General features: G+C 45.1%; 1 protein-coding gene across 2 annotated transcripts in view; it reads left to right on the top strand.

Moving 5' to 3' along the window:
- The window catches only part of IQGAP1 (IQ motif containing GTPase activating protein 1), a 190134-nt gene that overhangs the window by 81814 nt on the left and 82091 nt on the right, over window positions 1–26229 (top strand). For both annotated transcript variants that reach the window (XM_044981139.1, XM_044981138.1), the window contains exons 13-15: window positions 1286–1446; window positions 2046–2170; window positions 23974–24137. In XM_044981139.1, the coding sequence (XP_044837074.1) occupies window positions 1286–1446; window positions 2046–2170; window positions 23974–24137 (450 nt within the window). The remainder of the gene's footprint in view (window positions 1–1285; window positions 1447–2045; window positions 2171–23973; window positions 24138–26229) is intronic.

The raw sequence follows: 26229 nt of genomic DNA, 5'->3' as shown, positions 1-26229 counted from the left end.
CCTGCGCTCCATCCCCTCTGCTGCGGACATTGCTTAGTGGTAAGAGGGATGTGGGAGCGGCATCGACCCCCATGGCCTCTTATAGCATCAGATGCGTACACAAGGACGATGCATGTGTGGGTCAAAGGGCGCTACTACAAAACTGTTCTGGCCCAGCGCAAGGCATGCATGTGCATCCACGTTTAGAATCCAAACAGGAACTGCACATCAAAGAACCTGCAATTACAGGAAAGTAATCTTCTACTCAATGTGCAACGACAGTCAAAAAGCTAACCAAATGTTATGAACCATTAGGAAAGGGATAGATAATATGAGAGTCAATGTAATGCCACTATATAAATCCGTGGTACCCTAGTACCTCAAATAGTGCATGCAGTTCTGGTGGTTTCATCTAAAAAAGATGTATTAGAAATAGAAAATGTATGGAGAATGGCAACAAAAATGATTTAGGGGTATGGAACAGCTTCCATATGAGGAGAAATTAAAAAGACTGGGACTGTTCAACTTTGAAAAGAGACAACTAAGAGGGCTTATGACAGAAGTCTATAAAATCATGAACAGTGTGGAGACAGTGAATAAGGAAATGTTATTTATCCCTTCAGATAACACATGAACCAGGAGTCACCCAGTAAAATTAATAGGCAGCAGGTTTAAAACAAACAAAAGGAAGTACTTCTTCACACAAAGCACATTCAACCTGTGGAACTCATTGCCAGGGGATTTTGTGAAGGCCAAAGGTATAACTGGGTTCAAGAAAGAATTAGAGAAGTTTATGGAGGATAGGTCCATCAGTGGCTATTAGCTAAGATGGTTAGGGATGCAAACCCATGCTCTGGGTGTCCCTAAGCCTCTGATTGCCAGATGTTGATATTGGATGACAGGAGATGGATTACTTGATGATTGCCCAGTTCTGTTCATTCCTTTTGAAGCATCTGGCATTGGCCAGAAGACAGGATACTGGGCTAGATGGACCATTGATCTGACCCAAAATGGTTGTTTTTATGTTTTTAATCTGTAAATCAGGGATGTATTCTCTGAGCTGTATGGAGCTGTGGATTCTAATTTTTTACATCACTTGCTCTGCCTACTTGGTTTCACTTGTGATTCTTTTACTCTTCCTTGCACCACATACTTTTTCTTGTAGTTTACAGTTGCTGTGTTGTCTCCTTGTCGTCCTCATTTACTCACTCACTGCAGTTACTGTAACTACTGCCACATTCTGTCCACCTCACATGGCATAAATTTGTGAAGGATGTGTGATCCTCATTGTCCTCTTTGCGTGCAGGGTAACCTCACCCATCCAGAGCTGTCAGTTGCGGTGGAGATGCTGTCGTCTGTGGCTCTGATTAACAGGGCTTTGGATTCAGGGGATGTGAACACAATTTGGAAACAGCTGAGCAGTCCAGTCACAGGGCTCACCAACATTGAAGATGAGAACTCCCAGAGGTGGGTACATGTGACAGATGGATGTGGCCTCTCTCAGTGCACCCAATATTCCCTATATTATTATTATTATTATTCTCCTGATATTTCATTTTTTTTCTTTTACCCTTTAATGTTCTCTTTCCCCAAATTGTTAATCATGACATTTAGTCACTGGTGCCCCTTTTGCCTGGTCCCATGAGCTTGCTCTCTTGCACTGTATTTTATGCCACCCCTTCATATTAATCATACTCATGCACAGTCTCTTGAAGTCTCTTCCCAGACTTCACATTAGTGCTGTATTTAGGTTCTTTTATGCTGTTGCTGATGCCACCCCCCTTTTCACATGAAGTCCACGCTCAGTCTTCACACTGGTCTTGGACTCACTGTCTTGCATGCATTCTCTGTGGCGCCCTGCCAGTTGCATTGATCTGGGCTCTTGTGAGCTGCCTTTGGTATGTCTCCCCTTCCCCTTTTTGCATTTGTTCCAGGTTTATCCTGCATGCTGTTTCTGTTGCCACTTCCCTTGCATGTTAGTTCTGGACACTGTTATTGGGCTTACGAGCTAAATTGCCCTCTTAGGCCCACATGATGTCTCTTATTGTTTCTCTTGTGTATGGCAGATATATCGATGATTTGATGAAGCTGAAAGCTCAGGCACGTACAGGAGGGAATGAGTTTATCACATGGAATGATATCCAGTCATGTGTGGACCGTGTGAACATAGTGGTGCATGAGGAGCACGAGAGTAAGTGCTTCCACTTCATTCCTACTAGAATGACTTGGATTCTAAGAAATGCCAAAACCAGATTCACATTCACTGGGATGGGGGTAGCACTATTAACAAGGAGGTAGCTGGAGGTCTAGCTGGCACATGATGAGAGACCTTGGCAGTTGGTGTCTTTCTAGCATTAGGAGATGCCTATATGGTGCACATAAAAAGAGCTCATTTTATCTGTGAGTAAATTCAGTGCTCTCTGATAATGAAGTGTTAACAGCACGACTGCTGACAAAGAGAGCAAGTATAGGCATTTCCATATACCATAGTATCAAATGCAACATCTTTACCTAGATAGACAGATGAAGTCCTGGGACCAGACTCTGCAATGTGATGGGATGTGAGCATAGGTTTACCTTTCAGTCTGTGATCCAGTTTTGTTGTAGGCTTATTCAGTATGTCTTTACTTCTTGGCACAAGTATTAGACATGCTAAATAGGTTCTCATGTTCTTAGGAAAATTGACAGGGGGCAGAGGGAAGCAGAAATGCTTCCTGGTAACTCCTTGTTAATAGCACTAGTTAGAGCCAGCCAAACTGTCCAAACGGACTCCTTTACACCTCTGTTGAAGACATTCAATCCTGACTTGCAGCCTGTGAGGGGGCATGCATATCTCACACTGGGCCTGAAGGGATTAATCTCACACTACGGGTGGAGGAAGTCCCACCCCTCAGACTGTAGGCGGCATGCTCCAAATGCTATGCTAGTATAAAAGAGAGCAGCCTGGCTCAGTCTGAGTTGGCTGCCGGAGAGGAAGGATCTTTGGTGGAGGCTCCCCCTGAAGAGCTATCACAGCCCTTCCCTGTGGGAGCTGGAGATCCGTGGCCATCAAAGTCCAAGGGAGTTACCTGCCCAGAGGAGCCCAGAGACCCTGATGCCCCACGGACTGCAGCTTCAGGAAGTGCGGTAGGAAGTGACCCAGGGAGGGTGAGAGAGAGTGGTATCTCCCATCTGTATGAGATCAGCTTCTTTTGGTGGGATTCCCCGCTGACCTAGTGGTGAACCACTCCACCATGTTAGGGCCCTGGGTCAGGCCTGGTGGAGTTGGGTGGGCTCGGACTGCCACCCTCCCGGCACCCCCCGGTGATGGCCCCCCAGGTACTGCCTCTAGAGCACACTGTTCTGTGTCTGAGGGCTGCCATTTTAACTCTGGCCGCTCGGCCACGATATTGACTCTGGCCGCCAGACCACGATGCCCTGTACCTGAGGGCTGCCACTTAGACCCTGCCCCTTGTCTCGGGTCTTGCCACGATGAGATTCAATCTGGTAGGCTGTAACCGCAGTACTAGCACACCCCCCTGCCCACCCCAACAAGGAATGGGGTGTACATACACCACCACACAGCCCCTGCTGCTGCTCCAGTTCTGGCACCTTCCCCCTGCCCCTTCCCCCCCACCAATTCTGTGAGTGCATCTCACCACTTAGTCCAATCGTAGGCTCCCCATATACACACTGTGTTGAGGCCCTTTTGATCCTGATCTTAAAACACTAAGAGAACATGCTGTTTCCTGGCTCATGGACTAGGAGGGCTCTTCCTTTTCTAAAATCTGTTCCATTACAAATGTACCTTAGGACTCTGACCATTCCAGAAGTATATAATCAAGATTAGTCAGTTTACTGGGTATGGGGGAGCTGCTAGGGAGGAGGGGCTGGATTGGATCTCTCGTTAAAGCCAAGTCATGGAAATAACCTTGGCCACATAATGATTCTAGGTAAGTTCTGAGCCACTCTTGAGCAGAGACTGAAAATGATGTTAAACTATGCTATGCTATGCTGCAAGAGTGTTTTTTGATGTGAACAAATGAAGTTTTGTAGAAGAGATACTGAACTCATTTCATATTACCCAAGCTAGAGTCTAAACTTGGGTCACTGGTAGGAGTATAGGCACAGATGTGATGTAGTTAATGCTGTGCTGTAGATTGATACTTTAGACACACATTTTCAAAAATATTCACTGATGCGGGTGGTGGTACCCATTTTGAGACACACAGGACATGATTTTCAAGGGATTAAGCACACCCACTGTTATCAACTGAAGTTGTAAATTTTGGATGCTTAACACCTCTGAAAATTAGGTCTGAGATATCTCAGGTTAAGTACACAGTTCTTCGAATGCTTGCTCATGTCCATTCCATGTCAGGTGTGTGTGCTCACCACCTGCACTGGTGCCGAAAACTTTTCCCCCAGTGGTATCTGTAGGGCTGGCTCTGGCGCCCTCTGCAGTAGCGTGCGTATGCACCAGCATAAGAGGTGCCGTCCCCTCCCCCCTTCAGTTCCTTTTTACTGCTGGTGATGGTGTTGGAACATCTTCTTGCTTCGGCAAGCAATCATACCAGTGATGTATCTTTGAAAACTCATGGCGATCAGGGGAGGTCCCGGATAACTGGAAAAAGGCTAATGTAGTGCCCATCTTTAAAAAAGGGAAGGAGGAGGATCCGGGGAACTACAGGCCAGTCAGCCTCACCTCAGTCCCTGGAAAAATCATGGAGCAGGTCCTCAAGGAATCAATTCTGAAGCACTTAGAGGAGAGGAAAGTGATCAGGAACAGTCAGCATGGATTCACCAATGGCAAGTCATGCCTGACTAACCTAATTGCCTTCTATGATGAGATAACTGGGTCTGTGGATGAGGAGAAAGCAGTGGATGTGTTATTCCTTGACTTTAGCAAAGCTTTTGATACGATCTCCCACAGTATTCTTGCCGGCAAGTTAAAGTAGTATGGGCTGGATGAATGGACTATAAGGTGGATAGAAAGCTGGCTAGATTGTTGGGCTCAACAGGTAGTGATCAATGGCTCCGTGTTTAGTTGGCAGCCGGTATCAAGCAGACTGCCCCAAGGGTCGGTCCTGGGGCTGGTTTTGTTCAATATCTTCATCAATGATCTGGAGGATGGCGTGGACTGCGCCCTCAGCAAGTTTGCAGATGACATTAAACTGGGAGGAGTGGTAGATATGCTGGAGGGTAGGGATAGGATACAGAGGGACCTAGACAAATTAGAGGATTGGGCCAAAAGAAATTTGATGAGATTCAATAAGGACAAATGCAGAGTCCTGCACTTAGGACAGAAGAATCGCATGCACTGCTACAGACCAGAGACTGAATGGCTAGGCAGCAGTTCTGCAGAAAAGGACCTAGGGGTGACAGTGGACAAGAAGCTGGATATGAGTCAGCAGTGTGCCCTTGTTGCCAAGAAGGTTAAAGGCATTTTGGGCTGTATAAGTAGGGGCATTGCTAGCAGATCAAGAGACATGATCATTCCCCTCTATTCGACATTGGTGAGGCCTCATCTGGAGTACTGTGTCCAGTTTTGGGCCCCACACTACAAGAAGGATGTGGAAAAATTGGAAAGAGTCCAGCGGAGGGCAACAAAAAATGATTGGGGGCTGGAGCACATGACTTATGAGGAGAGGCTGAGGGAACTGGGATTGTTTAGTTTGCAGAAGAGAAGAATGAGGGGGAATTTGATAACTGCTTTCAACTACCTGAAAGGGGGTACCAAAGAGGATGGATCTAGACTGTTCTCAGTGGTAGCAGATGACAAAACAAGGAGTAATGGTCTCAAGTTGCAGTGGGGGAGGTTTAGGTTGGATATTAGGAAAACCTTTTTCACTTGGAGGGTGGTGAAGCACTAGAATGGGTTACCTAGGGAGGTGGTGGAATCTCTTCCTTAGAGGTTTTTAAGGTCAGGCTTGAGGTCTCTTCCAACCCTCATAGACTCATAGACTTTAACGTCAGAAGGGACCATTATGATCATCTAGTCTGACCTCCTGCACAATGCAGGCCACAGAATCTCACCCATCCACTTCAATAACAAACCCCTAACCTATGTCTGAGTTATTGAAGTCCTCAAATTGTGGTTTGAAGACCTCAAGCTGCAGAGAATCCTCCAGCAAGTGACCCGTGCCCCATGCTGCAGAGGAAAACCTCCAGGGCCTCCGCCAATCTGCCCTGGAGGAAAATTCCTTCCCGACCCCAAATATGGCGATCAGTTAAACCCTGAGCTTGTGGGCAAGACTCACCAGCCAGCACCCAGGAAAGAATTCTCTGTAGTAACTCAGATCCCATCCCATCTAACATCCCATCACAGACCACTGGGCATACTTACTTGCTGATAATCAAAGATCAATTGCCAAACTAATTGCCAAAATTAGGCTATCCCATCATACCATCCCCTCCATAAACTTATCAAGCTTAGTCTTAAAGCCAGATATGTCTTTTGCCCCCACTACTCCCCTTGAAAGGCTGTTCCAGAACTTCAGTCCTGTAATGATTAGAAACCTTCGTCTAATTTCAAGTCTAAACTTCCTAGTGTCCAGTTTATATCCATTTGTTCTTGTGTCCACATTGGTACTAAGCTTAAATAATTCCTCTCCCTCCCTAATATTTATCCCTCTGATATATTTATAAAGAGCAATCATATCCCCCCTCAACCTTCTTTTGGTTAGGCTAAACAAGTCAAGCTCTTTGAGTCTCCTTTCATAAGACAGGTTTTCCATTCCTCGGATCATCCTAGTAGCCCATCTCTGAACCTGCTCCAGTTTGAATTCTTCCTTCTTAAACATGGGAGACCAGAACTGCACACACTATTCCAGATGAGGTCTCACCAGTGCCTTGTTTAATGGTACTAACACCTCCTTATCTTTGCTGGAAATACCTCGCCTGATGCATCCAAAAACTGCATTAGCTTTTTTAATGGCCATATCACATTGGTGGCTCATAGTCATCCTGTGATCAACCAATACTCCGAGGTCCTTCTCCTCCTCCGTTACTTCCAGCTGATGTGTCACCAATTTATAACTAAAATTCTTGTTATTAATCCCTAAATGCATGACCTTGCACTGTTCACTATTAAATTTCATCCTATTACTATTACTTCTGTTTACAAGGTCATCCAGATCTTCCTGTAGGATATCCTTCTCTGTGTTAGCAATACCTCCCAGCTTTGTGTCATCCGCAAACTTTATTAGCACATTCCCACTTTTTGTGCCAAGGTCAGTAATAAAAAGATTAAATAAGATTGGTCCCAAAACTGATCCCTGAGGAACTCCACTAGTAATCTCCTTCCAGCCTGACAGTTCACCTTTCAGTACGACCCGTTGTAGTCTCCCCTTTAACCAGTTCCTTAGCCACCTTTCAATTTTTATATTGATCCCCATGTTTTCCAATTTAACTAATAATTCCCCATGTGGAACCATATCAAATGCCTTACTGAAATCGAGGTAAATTAGATCCACTGCATTTCCTTTGTCTAACAAATCTGTTACCTTCTCAAAGAAGGAGATCAGGTTGGTTTGGCACGATCTACCTTTTGTAAAACCATGTTGTTTTTTGTCCCAATTACCATTAACCTCAATGTCCTTAACTACTTTCTCCTTCAAAATTTTTTCCAAGACCTTACATACTACAGATGTCAAACTAACAGGCCTATAGTTACTCGGATCACCTTTTTTCCCTTTCTTAAAAATAGGAACTATGTTAGCAATTCTCCAGTTGTACGGTACAACCCCTGAGTTTACTGATTCATTAAAAATTCTTGCTAATGGGCTTATAATTTCATGTGCCAGTTCCTTTAATATTCTTTGATGAAGATTATCTGGGCCCTTCGATTTTGTCCCATTAAGCTGTTCGAGTTTGGCTTCTACCTCGGATGTGGTAACATCTACCTCCATATCCTCATTCCCATTTGTCATCCTACCATTATCCCTAAGCTCCTCATTAGCCTCATTAAAGACTGAGGCAAAGTATTTGTTTAGATATTGGGCCATGCCTAGATTATCCTTAACCTCCACTCCATCCTCAGTGTTTAGCGGTCCCACTTCTTCTTTGTTTTCTTCTTATTTATATGGCTATAGAACCTTTTACTTTTGGTATTAATTCCCTTTGCAAGGTCCAACTCTACATGGCTTTTGGCCTTTCTCACTTTATCCCTACATGATCTGACCTCAATAAAGTAGCTTTCTTTGCTAATCCTTCCCATCTTCCACTCCTTGTAGGCTTTCTGCTTTTTCTTAATCGCCTCTCTGAGATGCTTGCTCGTCCAGCTTGGTCTACAACTCCTGCCTATGATTTTTCCCCCTTTCTTGGGATGCAGGCTTCTGATAGTTTTTGCAACTTTGACTTGAAGTAATTCCAGGCCTCCTACCTGATATTCTATGATTCTTCTAACTCTTTAGTGTATATAGTTTAGTTTAGGTAGGTAGTTAGTTAAGTAGTACTTAATTGTAGTGAGGCAGTCCCCTATGAACATTACCCAGGGATGGGGCATGACCCAATCCTTAAGCCTTGTGACCGGTATAAGAAGCCCATGCCAGTTAGTGACCCCCATCAAAGCTGTTTGAAGTGCTTAAGTGTGTCCCACATACGCAACAAGTAGCATATCTGCAAGAGCTTCAAATCGTGTACAAAGAAGGAGCAGGACATTAGACTCCGAGCACTCCTCATGGAGTCAGCCCTCGCACCGGCCTCTGAGCCAGCCCACTCCAACCTGGCATTGGTGAAAAGTGCCCCTCCGATGCCAGCCTCCTTCTGGCACTGATCTCCATCCCTGGTGCTGTCCAAGAGGCATAAGAAGCACGGGAGAGGCCACTCCCTGGTGTCTCAGAAGGGCAAGGGGAAAATTATAGGTGAACAAGAATCTGAGAGAGGCACCTTGTCTTTTCTAGAGGATGGCCAGGCAGCAGACTTGCTAGATAAGCTCCTAAGCCCACTTCAGGATCGGCCTCTTGGCTTGTGTAGTGGCAGAGGCGCCTGTGTCCTCACGGTGCCGACTACACCTGAGGCCTTTCAAATTGCCAAGGACATTCTGGCAGATCCATGTGCGGAAAAGTCCTGGGAACCCCTACCCCCAATGGCAATCCCAGCTAGGGGCAAGCCTGCATTGGAATCTGTGCAGCAATCCCCATCTCCGCGGTGCTGAGGAGTTGATGGAGCCCTCCAACACCCTGTTTGACATTTTGGCCACAGCGACCCCAGCGAGGGTCGCCTTGCTGGTTCACAAGGGCATTGTTAAGCTGGTCCAGGCCTTATGGCAGACTCCATCCTCTCTGCTCCCCATTTCCAAATGTGCAGGGAGGAAATATTACATCCCTTCCAAGGCTTTGAATACCTCTATATGCACTCCTTCTCTGGCTCCTTGATAGTCGCAGCAGCCTCTGAGAGGGACAGGCAAGGCCAAACCAGTTCGATCCCAAAGAATAAGGATGCAAAGAGGCTGTATATTTTTTTGGCAAAAAAGTTTATTCAGTGGCCAGCCTCCAACTGTGCATTTCAAGCCACCAATCCTTGTGGGGGCACTATGACTTTGATACATTCCATGGCCAAGTTCGCAGATTCCCTGCCCTAAGAATCCAGGCAGGAGGAGTTCCTGGCCATACTAGATGAGGGCAAGGCAGTGGCAAGGGCATCCCTCCAGGTGGCCTCTGCTGTGGCTGATTCCTCAGCCAGGACAATGGTGTCAGCTGTGACAATGCATTGGGCATCATGGCTGCAGTCTGCTGGCTTATCTGCAGAGGTCCAACAATCCATCCAGGACCTCCCCTTTGATGGTTTAGCCCAGTTTTCCAACCAAACATACACTAGTAGCGTAGCAGCTGGGTACACCCTCCAATTTATTTCTATCCCTCCCTCCCCTGTCCCCCTTCAGGGACCCTTCTCACAAGCAACTGCTCATCCAGGAGGTGTGGAGAGAGCCTACAAGTGGGGGCCGTAGAAGAAGTTCCCAAAGAACTGAGAGGGAAAGGGTTTTACTCCCGCTATTTTCTGATTCTAAAGGCAAAAGGGGGTCTACATCCCCTATTGGACCTGCAAGGCTTCAACAAATACGTCAAAAAGTTGAAGTTCTGCACTGTCTCCCTGGCCTCCATTATCCCCTCCCTGGACACTGGTACACCACCCTAGACTTAAAGGATGCATACTTCGATATTTCAGTTTTTCACGGCCACCGGAGGTTTCTATGGTTCATAGTCGGGCAAGCCCACTACGAGTTTGCCGTGCTCCTGTTTGGCCTAGCAACAACGCCAAGAGTATTCACAAAATGCATGGTCGCAGCCTACCTCAGATGCAGGAGTATTCAGAACTACCCATACCTCGATGATTGGCTCATCAGAGGTCACTCGAGGGCACATGTTCAGCACCGCATCATGATAGTACAAGCCACCTGCCCAGAGCTGGGCCTTCTGATAAACGAACAGAAGTCAGCATTGGTTCTGACGTAAATGATAGCATTAATTGGAGTGGTCCTAGATTCTACCCGAGCCAGAACGTTCCTACTGGAAGCCAGATTTAGGGCAATGTCAGATCTGATTGCTCAACTCACTCCTACCTGCTCCCTACAGTCCAGGTCTGTCTCAGGCTGCTAGGTCACATGGCAGCATGCACTTATATAGTTCAGCATGCAAGACTGTGCCTCAGACCCCTACAGATATGGCTGGCATGGGTCTACTCCCCAGTCAGGCATCACTTGGACAAGGTCCTCACGATCCCACCGCAAGTACTTACCTCCTTAGCAGGTGGTTGAACCCGCACAATATGATGGAAGGGTTTCCATTTGTGACTCCTTAACCCACCCTGTCTCTGGTATCAGCCTCGGATTTAGGGTGGGGAGCCCACCTTGGTCCCCTTAGGACCCAGGGCCTATGGTCCAGAGAGGAGCTGTCATTACATATAAACATCAGAGAGCTCAGGGCCATCCACCCGGCCTGCTAAGTGTTCCTTCCTCAGCTCTCGGGCAAAGTAGTGCAGATATTAACAGACAACACAATTTTGATGCCCTATGTCAACAAGCAAGGGGGGAGCACGGTCATCGGCCCTCTGCCAAGAAGCCCTTTGCCTGTGGGACTTCTGTATTCAACATGCCATCCATCTGGAAGCCTCACATCTACCGGAAGTCCGGAACTCTCTAGAAGACCATCTCAGCAGAGCTTTCTTCTCTCCCCGTGAGTGGTCCCTCCATCCGGAGGTCGTCAGGACCATCTTCCAGAAGTGGGGAACACCCCATGTGGACCTGTTTGCTACCAAACAAAGCAGAAAATGTCACTGGTTTTGCTCTCTACTGTCTCGACGAACGCTCACTTTCAGATGCCTTTTTCCTGTCATGGGGGGACTTCCTCATGTACACTTTTTCACTCATTCCCCTCATCCACAGGGCCCTCTTCAAGATCAAGAGGGACAGATCACGAGTCATTGTAAAAGCTCCGGCATGGCTTCACCAACATTGTTTTGGCATGCGCATGGACTTGGCAGTGGCAGCTGCCTGGGTGCTCCCAAGCCGTCCGGACCTGCTCTTGCAGTACCACAGTTGGCTGCTTTATCTCAACCGAACCTCCCTGCTCCTGACAGCATGGTTGCTGTGTGGCTAAACCTTGAGGAACAAGCCTGCTCCAGACAGGTCCAGTGGGTTCTCTTAGAAAGCAGAAAACCCTCCACTAGAGCTACTTACCTAACCAAGTGGAAATGCTTTACCTGCTGGGTGTTGGAATGGAACATCTCACCATTTCAGTCATCTTTACAATCCATTCTGGACTATCTGCTCTTCCTGAAGCACCAAGGCCTGGCTCTCTCATTGATTAAGGTGCACCTGGCAGCCATATCAGCCTTCCACCCTCTCGTCGACAGCAGGTCTGTCTTCTCACATGCGATGACCATCAGATTTCTTAAGGACCTTGAAGGGCTCTTCCTGCAGGTTCGGGATCTGATTCCCCAATGGGACCTCAACCTCATCCCCGCCCCCAGGCTCACTGGTTCTACTTTCGAGCTTCCACCAAGGCGTGGGGTCTGCACACACTGGATGTCAGATGCGCCCTGGCTTCCTACTTTGAGCGGACTAAGCCCTTCCACAAGTCTACTCAGTTCTTCGTTGCGGTGGCTGATAGAATGAAGGATCACCTGCTGTCATCCCTGGATCACCCCCTGCATCTGTACCTGCTATGAGCTGGCACAGGCCGTGCTCCACCAACAGTGACAGCTCATTTGACCAGGGCTCAAGCATCGTCAACAACTTTCCTGGCACATGTCCCTATCCAGGACATTTGCAGAGCCACTACATGGTCATCTGTCCATACTTTCATGATACACTATACCATCACCTAGCAAGCCCAAGATGATGCTGGCTTTGGCAGAGCTGTGTTGTAATCTACACATCCATGAACTCCTGTCCACCTCCAGAGGCACTTCCTGTGAGTCACCTGACTTGGAATGGGCATGAGCAAGCACTTGAAGAAAAAAAGGGTTACCTACCTCTTGTAACTGTTGTTCTTTGAGATGCATTGCTCATGTCCATTCCATGACCCACTCTCCTTCCCTTCTGTTGGAGTTTCAGCAAGAAGGAACTGGGACAGGAGGGCAGCATCTCTTATGCTGGCGCATACTCAGAGGGCCTTACAGATACTACTGGGGGGAAAATCTTCCGGTGCGTGTGGTGAGCACACACACCTGACATGGAATGGACATGAGCAACACACCTTGAAGAATAACAGTTACAAGAGGTAGGTAACCGTTTTTTATTCAAGCATCACAATTTGAAATTTGGGCCTTGATAAAAATTAACTATCTGGCCTTGAACCATCTAGTCTCCCTAAAAAGCAGTTTTCTGTTTAGTCCTTTCCGGTCTTTCGGGGTACCACCCGCTGTTGGGGGCAGGGACTGTGAAACACATCCATGGGGCTCAAGTGACTGGTTTGGTGATCACTAGTGCCTCAAAGAGATGAGGTCAATGCCCCTTTTTAACATAAACTGCTACAACAAAATGGGAACTGGAGTTGAAATAATATGTAGCAAGTGCTAATGCTGTATTTCTCAACTGCAGTATACAGGAAGGAAATTCTTGCCACAAGTTCAGAAGTGTGTCTCCTCCCCGCACTCCACTTCTTAGTATGGTAAAATTGTGGACTCTAGTTCTTTTCTGTGCCCGTTTAGGTAATGTTCTATCTGCTCCTCCCCTGTTCCTGAATCTGCTCCTTAAGGTTTCGTCAGGGATGTGCATAAGAGCATAATGAGATTCTTAGCTGGATCACTTGGTGATGCCTGTTTGCTTTATTTACAAAGACAGTTCAGCAGGAAGAAATAGGTGAGAAATAAATTTGAAAACAAAGGATTTGAGAAACATAAATCAGAAATAGCCTTTAATACCTGAGAAACTGGGCAAGGTCCAATGTGTTAGATATTCAAAACTTTGCCACTCCCAAAAAGGCATTTTTGGCTACCTTACACTTGTATACTGTACTCATGATTGTGATGTCTTGAGTCTCTCATGTAGGTGCTTAATTGTATTTTGAAACATTCATTTGGGGTTCACATTTGCATTCTGTAAAAACTGGCTGTTTTGGCACCTTTAAGGGAGGTGTGGAACTAGACACACAAATGAATTCTTCAGAGATAATCTTTCAATAATTCCATTCCCATCTAGACAACTTTAGTTGACTGAAGCCCAGGGTTAAGAAACTAGTGTTTGAAAATAAACATACTAAAACTGGAATAATTTGATTCATTTTTATTTGTGGCTGAAATGCTTTTAATTTGTTGAATTAACAAAAGAACCCTTTCAAGTTTCAGAAAGCAAGATCTCGAGGATAAATTGATTTCTAAGAACACCACTACTTGCTAGCTCCTCCCTCCCCTTTCTGACTTTATGGTCTAATATGCATACATATACATACAACACAAAGCTTCATTAGGATCAAGATTTCAAGAAGCAGTTTGGATGAGTCAAACACACAGGAGTCATATGGATCTGTATTAGGGCTTGTCTACATGAGCACTTAATTCGTAGCAAGCTGGGATATAAATCTACTCCAGAGTAGCCTGCTGCACACAGAGGGCTTGTCTACACTTTCCAAACGTCAATTGATGCATTGGCAGTTGATTTAGCGGGTCTAGTGAAGACCCACTAAATCGATCGCCGATCAATCTCCACTCCTGTACTCCACCTGATTGAGAAGAATAGAAGGAGTCAATGGGAGAGCGTCTCCCGTTGACATCGCATAGTGTGGACCCTGCGGTAAGTAGATCTAAGCTACGTCGATTTTGAGTTATGCTATTCACATAACTCAAATTGCTTAGCTTAGAGCAAGTTTTCCCTTTAGTGTAGACAAGGCCTGAGTGTCTGTGCGGACCCTGCTGCCACACACTAAAAGTTCTCTAGTGCTCTTTGACCTACTTTGCTTTGAAAAAGGAGTAGATTAAAGTTCACTAGGAAACTTCTAATGCACAGCAGCAGAGTCCACATGGACTTTTAATGCATGGCAGGCTAGTGTGGGGTAGACTTACACCCCAGCTTCCCTCAAACTAAGTTTTCATGTAGACAAGCCATTAGTGACACGCATGTCCTTTTAGGAGACACATTTACATTTCCTCTGGGAATTGTAACACAATCTGAACTTACAGATTGTACTTCAGGGAGAACCACTTACCATATTCCTTGTCCTTTTGATTTATTACTGCAATAAGAAGCCCTTTTTGAATGTCATCTGGCAAAATAGTGATCTTGCCAGGTTAGGAACTACAGTGATCTTATGTCAAAAACAGGCACATCCCTGCAGTGTTAGGACGTTTCTTAGCAGTGAAGTTAAAATGTTATCTCAGATGTCCTCCTTTGGGTGTATAAGCAAGAATCACATAGTATGTGTTTCCCGTTCCTTCTCTTTTTTTTTATAGTAAACACTTTAGAGAATGTGTTCCTTACACATTTTGGGTGCATTTTCAATCTACAAATAATAATAAATTAATGTCAATCGTCCAGAATAAATACTGTAATTGTAACTGTTACTGTGATGCTATAATATAGTCCAAAGAAATCATGTCAGACATGTTTTGTGATTCTTTTACATGGCCCTCTAAATGTCATGTGATCTTATTATGTGTATGCTAATAAAATAGAAATGGTTTCCATGGCTACATTAATAATCTCCATATGTGAAGAGAGGACATGTGACCTAAAGCTACCTTCCAGAAAGAAGTTTCTGGAGTTTCCTAGAGTCACTAGGTGTGCAAGACTGATTCTAGGCTAGCAGAATTTTCTACTCATTTCTTTCCTATTTCATTCTTTGAAAAGATGACATTTTTCAGTCCTGTGCATTAAAAGGAATCTTCTGTATATGTAAGTAGGATGAAATAACTTTCCTGAGCTCTTTCCAGTCCAGTGTGTTCCCCAACAGCGTCTTAGGAGTTTGCTACAAATGTTAGGGGCCAAGGCTACATTAATCAGTGACCATTAATCAGTGGAGACTAAGACCGACAAGTGATCTATCATCTGTTGTTCTGTCTCAGCACCATGCAGTCACAGGCTTAGGGACACCCAAAACACAGGGTTGGATCCCTAGCCATCTTGTTTAATAGTCTCCATGAACTTCTCTAATTCTTGTTTGAACCTAGTTATACTGTTAGCCTGCACAACATCCCCAGGCAATGAGTTCCACAGATTGACTGTGCAGTGTGTGAAGAAGTACTTCCTTATGTTTGTATTAAACCTGCTGCGTATTAGTTTCATTGAGTGATCCATGGTTTGTATGTTATGTGAAGGGGTAAATAACAATTCCTTATTCACTCAACACCATTCATGATTTTATAGACTTCTATCATAAGCCCTCTTAATTGTCTCTTTTCCAAGGTGAAAAATCCCAGTGTTTTAAATCTCTCTTCATATGGAAGCTGTTCCATACCACTAATCATTTCCATTGATCTTCTTTTTACTTTTTCCAATTCTAATGCATCTTTTTTTGAGATGGGGCAACCAGAACTGCACGTAGTTATTCAAGGTATGGGTGTACCATGGATTTATATAGTGGCATTATGATATTTTTCTTATCTATCCCTTTCCTAATGGTTAGCTTTTTTGACTGATGCTGCACATTGAGTAGATGTTTTCAGAGAACTATCCAGAATGACTCCCAAGATCGCTTTCTTGAGCGGTAACAGCTAATTTAGATCCCATCATTTTGTATGCATAGTTGGGATTATGTTTTCCATTATGCATTACTTTGCATTTATCAACATTGAATTTCATCTGCCATTTTGTTGCCCAGTCACTCAGTTTTGAGAGATCCCTTATAGACGGCTTTGGACTTAACATTCTTGAGTAATTTAGTATTGTCTGCAAACTTTGCCACCTCAGTGTTTACCCCTTTTTTGAGATCATTTATGAATATACTGAACAGCACTGGCCCCAGTACAGATCCTTGGGGGACCTGGCTATTTTCCTCTCTCCACTATGCAAACTGTCCTTTTATTTCTACCCTTTGTTTCCTATCTTTTAACCAGTTACTGACCCATGAGAGGACTTTCACCCATTGGTGAGGCACTTGTCAAAGGCTTTCTGAAGATTCAGGTGCCCTGTATCCACTAGTTTCAGAGTGGTAGCCATGTTAGTCTGTATCAGCAAAAAGAACGAGGAGTACTTGAGGCACCTTAGAGACTAGCAAATTTATTTGGGCGTAAGCTTTCGTGGGCTAAAACCCACTTCATCAGATGTGTGCAGTGGAAAAGACAGTAGGAAGATATATATACACAGGGAACATGAAAAAATGGGTGTTGCCATACCAACTCTAACTAAACTAATCAATTAAGGTGGGCTATTATCAGCAGGAGAAAAAAAACCTTTTGTAGTGATAATCAGAATGGCCCATTTCAAACAGTTGACAAGAAGGTGTGAGTATCCACTAAATCACTCTTGTCCACATACTTGTTGACACCCTTAAAGTAATCTCATAGATTGGAGAGGCATGATTTTCCTTTACAAATACCATGCTGACTCTTCTCCAAAATATTGTGTTCATCTATGTGTCTGATAATTCTGTTTTTTATTATAGTTTCAACCAATTTGCCTGGTATTGAAGTTAGGCTTACTGGCCTGTAATTCCAGGATCACCTCTGGAGCCTTTTTAAAAAATTGGTATTACTTTAGCTACCCTCCAGTCATCTGGTTTAGAAGATGATTTAAGAGAGAGGATATGCACCACAGTTAATAGTTCTGCAGTTACATTTTTTAGTTTCTTCAGAACTCTTGGTTGAATACCCATCTGGTTCTGGTGATTTATTACTGTTTAATTTATCAGTTTGTTCCAAAACCTCCTCTCTTGATACCTCAATCTTGACAGTATCTCCGATTTGTCACCTGAAAAGAATGACTCGGGTAAGAGAATCTCCCTCGCATCTTGTGCAGTGAAGACCGATGCAACGAATTCATTTAGCTTCTCCACAACGGCCATGTCATTCACAAGTGCTCCTTTAGCACCTCGATCGTCCAGTGGCCCCACTGATTGTTTGGCAGGTTTCCTGCTTCTGATGTGCTTTAAAAAAAATAATCCTGTTTTTGTGCCTTTTGCTTCAAATTATTTTTTGGCCTGCCTAATTGTGCTTTTACACTTGACTTGCCAAAATTTATGCTCCTTAATATCTTCTTCACTAGGATTTGACTTCCAATTTTAGAAAATGTCATTTTGTCTCTAACTACCTCTTTTACTCTGTTTAGTTAAAACGGCAGTTTTTAGCCTTCTTACTTTCTTTTTTTATTTGGGGTATACATTTTGCTGTCCTAACTGATTCTAGTAGCTTCTTAATTGGCTCCAGGTGTCCTAATTAGCCTGCCAGCCATAATTGGTTCCAGCAACTTCCTGATTGTTCTGGAACAGCCCATTATCTTACTCAGGGAAAAGGGACCTGCTTAATCTGGGGCTACCTTCTGTTACTCTCCTGTAGCCATCTGGCCTGACCCTGTCATACTGCATAACAAACATCAATATTGCATATATCTTTCTATAGTCCTGTAACTAGTGTAACTTTCAACTTAGAGGAAATTTCATACTGTAAGCTCTTTGGGGCAGGGAACATACTTCTGTTCTGTGTTTGTACAGTGCCTAGCACAGTGGTCTCCTGGTTCATGACTAGGGTTCCTAGGCGCTACAGAAATACCAATAAATAATAATTATAATAAGAATACTGGGCATGGTCCAGCAAAAAAATATTTCTTCTTCGAGTAGTATCTGTATGGGTGCTCCATTGTAGGGGTGCCTTTGTCCCCTGCACTGCTGATCGGAGGGGACTGCACATGTGCTGTCACTCCTTGTGCTGCGCCCTGAGGCTATCTAGCCCCTGTGGGCTAACTGCTCTCGGTTTCTTCTCAACTGCCCCACCCCCTCTCCAATCTATGGAGCTATTCACAGTCTGTTAAGACCATTACTTTAATCTGCATTTCTATAGTTAGTTAGCCTCCTAGTTCATGGTTGTAGTTCTAGTTGTAGTTTCTTCTTCTTTTACCTTTAAAAAAAAAAAAAGACTAATTTCTTTCCCACCTCTTCTCTTGTTGGGGACCTTTCCCCCAGCAGGGTATGCCCAGCTCACTGAGCTTCAAGAAGTGCTTCTCTTGCAAAGAGGCAATCCCTGTCACAGAAAAGCACTCCCAAGTGCATTCATTGCCCTGGGGAAGTCCTCATTCAACAAAAGTGTGGATTTTTCTAGCAGCTAAGGCCCCAGTCTGCAGACAGAAGATGATCGTCATGGAGGCCGCTCTCCGGACCCATGCCATGAGTCACCTGGCAAACATGAGTCTTCCCCACAGCCATGGGGACTATTGATACCGGTGGAATCCCGCCACTCCAGAGACCTCCGTGTGTTGGATGCATTGGAGTCCCCACCTGTTGGTACCAGGACCTCTGCACTGAGCCTCTACCAAGCACAGGAAGTATCTCCACTGCCATGCCATGCCCCTCCGCTCTCTAGGGAGGGTTCAGACAGTGAGCCAGAGGAATTAGTGTCACTCCTCACAAGCTCTATATGGTGCTTATTACCATCAGAGCCCAAAGATACACCCACAGATACCACCACCACCATCTCGGTACGGCCACACATGGGCACCCACCACCCCAATACCATGTTAGGACCTTTGGGTCTCATGCTTCGAGCCTCACCTGGGAACCCTCAAGGCACATCCTCTCAGCCGCAGCATCTAAGTTTTCAGAACTGCCTCAAGTCAGGGAGGAACAGGAAGCCGGTACTGAGGAGAAAGTTACACCGAGGATTATACCCTCCTTTTCGGATGAAGCGGTCATGCCTCCTTCACCATCTTTGGGAGATGACTTTCGTCTCTTCCAGGAACTGGCAAAGTGGGTGGCAGACACCCTCCAGATACCATTGGAGGAAGTCAGGGATACCCACCATCAACTTCTTGACATCCTCCACTCTTCATCCTCTCCAAAGATCGCTCTCATGATTAATAAGGCCATTTTAGACCTGGCAAAGTCAGTGTGGTAAACCCCAGCATCAGTGGCGCCAACCCCCACAGCCGACGACACCTGTCAAGGACTACTCCCTAAGACCTTTTGGGCAGAAAAGTATACTCCTCAGCGCTCTACAATTCCATTTCAGTAACTATCAGGCCCTCACAGCAAAATACGATTATATAAATTACTCAGAATTTTATTGAAAAAATGCCAGAAGCACATGGTGACTCATTTAAGGCCATTATTCAGGTGGCAAAGACATTGCTTCAATTTGCCCTTGATGCGGCCGACGTGGTGGTTTGGTCCATCCCCACGATTATGGTGATGCTTCGAGTGTCATGACTCCGTTTTTTGGGCTTCGTGAAAGAGGTGCAGTCCACGGTTAAGGACTTTCCATTTGAGGGCACGAAGCTCTTCAGAAAGAAGACTGATGCCTCCCTTCACACCCTGAAGGACTCCAGGGCTACCCTCCTGTCACTGGGTATCTAGATACTGGGACAAAAGAAATGATTTAGTCCCTAAACCCAGCATAGACCACACATGCCTCAGTACCAGCCTCATCACCACTACGAGCCACAAAGAAGGAAAGGGAAATTCCCTAAATGCAAGCCATGTGGCCCACAATCTTTGTCTCACCCTCTACTTTTGATGGGTAGGTTGAGGCACTATTAGACCACTTCCCCCGATTGACACAGCTGACCATCGTTCCATACCTATTTGGCCACCAATTGGCAGCGTTTTGCTGTGCTTGGGAATGCATAACATGGGACCTAGAGATTGTTCGAACTGGGAGCTCCATTCTTTTTACCTCTCTACCCTCTCCACAATACACTTCCCCATCCCTCTTCAGGGACCCTTCTCATGAGAGTTTACTACGATTAGAGATAGATCACCTCCTCCAGTTAGGAGCCATAGAACCAGTACTTCAACATCTATGAGGCATCTATTATTTCCTAATACCCAAAAGGAAGGGAGGTTGGAGACCCATAGCAGATCTCAGAGCTCTCAACAAGTTTGTTCAAGGCTCAAAAATTCAAGATGGACACCTCATCAATGATCATTCCAACATTGGAACAGGGAGATTGGTTTTCAGCCCTCAACCTCCAGGATGCCTGTTTTCATATCTCAATCTTACCGGCTCACAGATGATTTCTCAGATTCACTCAGGGATATGACCACTATCAATACAGAGTGCTCCCCTTTGGGCTGTCATCAATCCTGAGATTTTTTTTCCCCAAGGTTCTCTCAGTAGTGGCCGCTCATTTACATTCTCAACGATCTACCTGTACTTGGACAATTGCCTCCTCAAAGTCCGATCTCTCTGAGAGGCTCACCAAGTCACTGAAGCTACAATTCACTTGTTTACAGAACTGGGTCTACAGATGAACATCCAGAAGTGAGCCCTCACTCCAGTGCAACGCCTGGAATTCATAGGGGCCGACATTGATTCGTTACAGGTCAGAGCCCTCTTACCTCAACATAGGTTCCTATCCTTAGTCACACTAATAAGCACCATTCAAAACAGCCCTCAAATACCAGTCAGGCTCTGCCTCCAATTCTTGGGTCATATGGCAGCTGGCACAGTGCTAATACCATATGCCAGGCTTCACATGTGATGCCTCCAAATGTGGTTCAGCTCGGTTTACAAACAAGAACAGGTTGGACAAATCCATGTCACCACCTACCAGGATCAAAAACTCTTCAGACTGGTGGAAAGACCCAGCCAATGTTTGCAAAGGGGTCCCCTTCTCGCAAACATCATCATCGTTGCTCCTCACCACCAATGCATCACTCATAGGGTGGGGTGAATCTCACGATACACCTCTACCCCGATATAATACTGTCTTTGGGAGCCAAAAAATCTTACCGCATTATAGGTGAAACTTCGTTATATCGAACTTGCTTTGACCCCCCTGGAGCGCTGCTTTACCGTGTTATATCCGAATTTGTGTTATATCAGGTTGTGTTATATCGGGGTAGAGCTGTACAAGGCAAATGGTGGCCCGCGGAGATACCTCTTCATGTCAGTCTCCTCAATCTAAGAACGGTCAGGAATACCTGCACCTCTTTCCTCCCTCTGATCACAGGATCACACACAAAGATCCTAAAAGACAACATAGCTTGTATGTACTACATCAGTCAGCAGTGGGAATCCAGGTTGCCCTTCCTGTGTGCAGAAGTGATGAGGCTATGGAATTGGTGCATCTCCCACGATGTTATACTGTCTGTGGCTTGTCTACTGGGCACAAAAAACTCACAAATTCCCGCACAACCACGAGCGAGAGATACACCTGACTGTGCTTAACAATCTATTAAGATGATGGGGAGCACCATCCACAGGGCTCTTCACCACTCACTGAACAAGAAATGTCCATGCTACTGCTCCAGAGCTGGAATGGGACAACACTCCCTGGGTGATGCTCTCCACCTCTGCTGGGGACCAGGACATTCTCTACAGCTTTCCTCTGTTTCCCCTACTGTCAAAGGTCATGCTGAAAATAAAAAGGGATGGAGCTCATATCCTTTGGATTGCTCCTACTTGGTTGAACAGACCTGGTAACCTTACCTGGCACAGCTCATAACGTGCCAGCCAATACCTCTCCCGGCCATCCCGCACCTCCTCTTGCAGAACAAAGGACATACCCTGCATCCCAACTTGGGGATTCTCCACCTCAAGGCATGGCTTCTGATTGGTTCCAACACCTAGAAAGCTCCTGTTCAAGGGAGGTACAGGAGGTAATACTTCACAGTAGGATGTCGTTGACATGACGTACTTACCTGCAGAAATGGTCCGGGTTTCAGATTTGATGCACGTCACAACAAATCTCTCCAACATCTGTGACTCTTCTGCATATCCTAGATTATGCTTTGACCCTAAAACAGTTGGGACAATCTCTGAACTCTCTTAGGGCTCACCTAATGGCTATAACAGCTTTCCACCAAACTATAGAAAGATATTCAGTGCTATCACACCCAACTACTTAAAAGGTTCCTCAAGGATATAGTAAGCCTCTTCCCTCAACTTCGACTTTCTACCTCCATGTGGGACCTAAACCTGGTACTTAAAGGACTGATTAGTCCCACCTTTGAAGCCATAGAAACCTGTTTGCTGACATACCTATCAATGAAAATGGCCTTCCTGATAGCAGTTACCTTGGCCAGGAGAATAGGAGAGATGGCGGCTCTGGTGGCGCATCCCCCTTCCACAGTATTTTTTCTGGACAAGATTATGCTCAGGCCGCATCCAAAATTCATCCCCAATGTAACCTCTCCATTTTACATGAATCAATTGATTCACTTTCCAATCTTCTATGCCGAGCCTCACCAAAACAACAGTGAGGCTATATTACATACCCTAGATGTCAGGAGAACACTGGCCTTCTGCCTGGACGGGACAAAGGCCTTCAGGAAGTTCCCTAGGATTTTCTTCTCCATTGCGGAAAGATCCAAGGGCTCAGCAATATCAGCCCAAAGGCCCTCGAATTGTATCAGACATTGTTACCAAGTTCGAAACATGACTCCTCCAGACTCTATTTGTACACACTCCACAAAGTTGATCTCTTCTGTCACCTTCAAGAATGTCCTTATTTCAGAAATCTGTAGAGCAGCAACATGGGCATCAGTTCACACTTCCGCAGAATGCTTTGCGATCACTGGGGACTCTGTCTCTGATGCCTTGGCTCCATGGTCCATCCGACTCCAAAGTCCCAACCCTCCAGAAGGGGTACTGCTCGGGAGTCACCTACAGTGACAAGAACTCCGAAGTAGGTTGGGTTGTGGAGCACCCATAGGGATGCTATTCAATGAAGTAGTAGTAGTTACCTTGTGGTTCTTCGAGATGTGTCTACCCTTCTCCCCTCTCCTTCGGATTTCTTGTCTCTGACTCTGTGATAGAGAAGGAATTGAGGGGCATTAGCCCGCGCATGCTGGCTAGCCCACGCACATGGGCTAGCCTTGTGGCGCAACACGAGGAGGGACAGTGCATGTGCAGGCCTAATGGACACTGATACCAAAGTTCTCCGATCAGCAGCATAGGGACACGATCACACCTACAGTGGAGCACCCATGGGGACACTACAGAGGAGCATCCATAGGGACACACATCTTGAAGAACCATCGTTACTGCACAAGGAGAGTAACTTCTTTATAAAATATGAAAAGCTAATTTTTCAGTTCTTTAAATGTTTGTTTTCATTTTATTTAAGACTTTCCCCCAAATTAGCCTGGAGATTCCTCTGTAGAGAGGATTAAACCTGGAAACTTTTAGTTTATGAGATACAGATGTGAGGGGGCTCATGCTGGATGCCATAGAGCTCTTTATGTCTCTCCTTATAGTTTCCTTGAGTCATTGAGCAGTTTGGTTTTTGTACAATGCCCAGAGCACTGAATGGACACTATACCCGTGAAGAAATTAGATAGGTGTCTTCACCAGAAAAGCTGAAAACATCATTATAATTCTCAGCTGACACCAGTTTTAATAAGGACTCTAGCCATTCAACGATGATAAAACGTTGCTTGTGATCTTCTGCTGACCAGAAACTGTCCCTTTATATTCTTTCTTTTCTAGGAATTTTAGCAATTGGGCTTATTAATGAAGCTCTGGACGAGGGAGACCCTAGAAAGACCCTTCAAGCCTTACAGATCCCTGCAGCAAAACTGGAGGGGGTAACCCCAAAGGTAGCACAGCACTACCAGGACACGTTGATCCGAGCCAAGAGGGAGAAAGCACAGGTGAGTGCTATTAAACGGGGTCTCTGCAGAATTTTTGTAGTCCAGCATATTCTCTTGTGTGATTATGGCAGAAATAGTGCTGATGTCAGTGGAGCAATTGTCAGGCCTTCTGTGGGGATGATCATATTTTGACACTTAGGTTTTGTCTACACTAAAGAAAAATAGTTTTGCAACCACAAGCTGGATGTCACCATAAACCCAGAAAACTGCTGCAGGCACACTGATTGCATTCAGTGGATCATTGCATCGCTTGTTATTGCTTCAGTTCAGTGCATACAACAGAGGTTGTACTAATGCATTTTGGGACTCTTGGAGTACCGATTCTATAGTGTGCAGCACTTTTGTTGAGGGCACACAGAGGCTTTTGGGTAATTTTCAGAAGTGAGATCCTTCAGTGTGCAGCAAATACACAGGTCCAAAATCACTGGATTTATAACTTCTCAAAACCTGCAATTTTCATGGATTCATGGATTTTTAAGACCAAGAGGGACAATTATGATCACCTACTTGGATCTCTGATGTAACATAGGCAATGGAATTTTCACTCAGTAATCCCTGCAACAAGCCCAATAATTTATGGACGAACAAGAACTTTTAGAAAGATATCCAGTCTTGATTGAAATTCCCCCAAGTGATGGACATCCTTTGGTAAATTGTAAGAATGGTTAATTACCCTCACTGTTACAAATTTGAATTTTATTATAATAATTAATTGGAGATATACCTATCTCCTAGAACTGGAAGGGACCTTGAAAGGTCATTGAGTCGAGTCCAGTCCCCTGCCTTCACTAGCAGGACCAAGTACTGATTTTTGCCTCAGATCCCTAAGTGGCCCCCTCAAGGATTGAACTCAGAACCCTGGGTTTAGCAGGCCAATGCTCAAACCACTGAGCTATCCCTTTCCCCCCTGCCCCATGGATTAATGGATCAACAGATCTTGTTCTGCCTTTGCTAGATTAAAAAACCCTCTAGTATTAAATAGTTTCTCCCTGTGAAGTACATGTAGACTGTGATCAAATCACCTTTTAGCACTCTCTTTAGTAAGTTAAATAGATTGAACTATTGTCTTTCTCACTGTATGAAAGATTTTCCGGATCACAAATTATTCTTTTAGCTCTTCTGTGAATCCTCTTCAGTTTTTCAACATCCTCCTTGAAGCGTAGAGTCTAGTAGCAGTTGCACCAATGCCACAGAGGTAATATAACCTCCCTACTCCTACACAGTATTTCCCTGTTGACATGTTTTATATGATTATATTTAATTAAAAGAACATTAAAGTTTAAAGTTGAAAAGTCAAGCAATCAAAACTAAAAATTATCATAATTAAGGTTGCCAATGCAACCTTAATTTGGCCTCCTTGTGCAAATTACATACTCCCCCTCCCCTCCCCCCCCCCCCAGGACCTCTGCCTCATTCTGTGCACAGGATGGAAAGTGACTCAGGGTTCTGTAGGAAAAGAGAGATTTTTCTGTAGGACCCCGGTTCATTTGTTCCAAAAGATGGAAGGTGTGTAGTGAATGAGGCAGGGAGCTGCAGGAAGAGAAAGAATGGTTTCTTGGTTAAGGCAGTTGAATGCCATGCTGAAAAACTGGTCCTGCTAGTGAAGGCAGGGGGCTGGACTCGATGACCTTTCAGGGTCCCTTCCAGTTCTATGCGATAGGTATATCTCCATATTACAGACCTAACTGGATTATATCCCTGCCTCTAACACAAAGTTTCTTTGTGATGCTGGGGCAAGTCACTTAAACCAAACTTTTGACAGGTGGATGCCAGCATGTGTTCCTCATTTATTGGCTGCCTAATTGAGAGACCGGGGGACTGGTTTGCAAAAGTGCTGAGCACTCACAACTGTAAGTGAAATCAGTGGGAACTGTACTGTGAGCCTATAAAGTGCTCAGTATTCTGAAAAAATCTGATTCTACAGGGGTCTCAGGTTGGGCACCCAAATGTAGTGGGCAGTTGACAATTTGGGGCTTAATCTCTCTGGCTATGTCTACTCTGCAGCTGGGAGCGAGCCTCCCAACCCAGGTAGACAGACTTGTGCTAGCAGGGCTCATGCTAGTACACTAAAAATAGCTGTGTGGACATCGTG

Source organism: Mauremys mutica, chromosome 11 (assembly GCF_020497125.1).
Source record: "Mauremys mutica isolate MM-2020 ecotype Southern chromosome 11, ASM2049712v1, whole genome shotgun sequence".
Classification (NCBI taxonomy): Eukaryota; Metazoa; Chordata; order Testudines; family Geoemydidae; genus Mauremys; species Mauremys mutica.
Note: the sequence above shows the minus strand (reverse complement) of the source record. Positions and strands in the feature narration are given on the sequence as shown.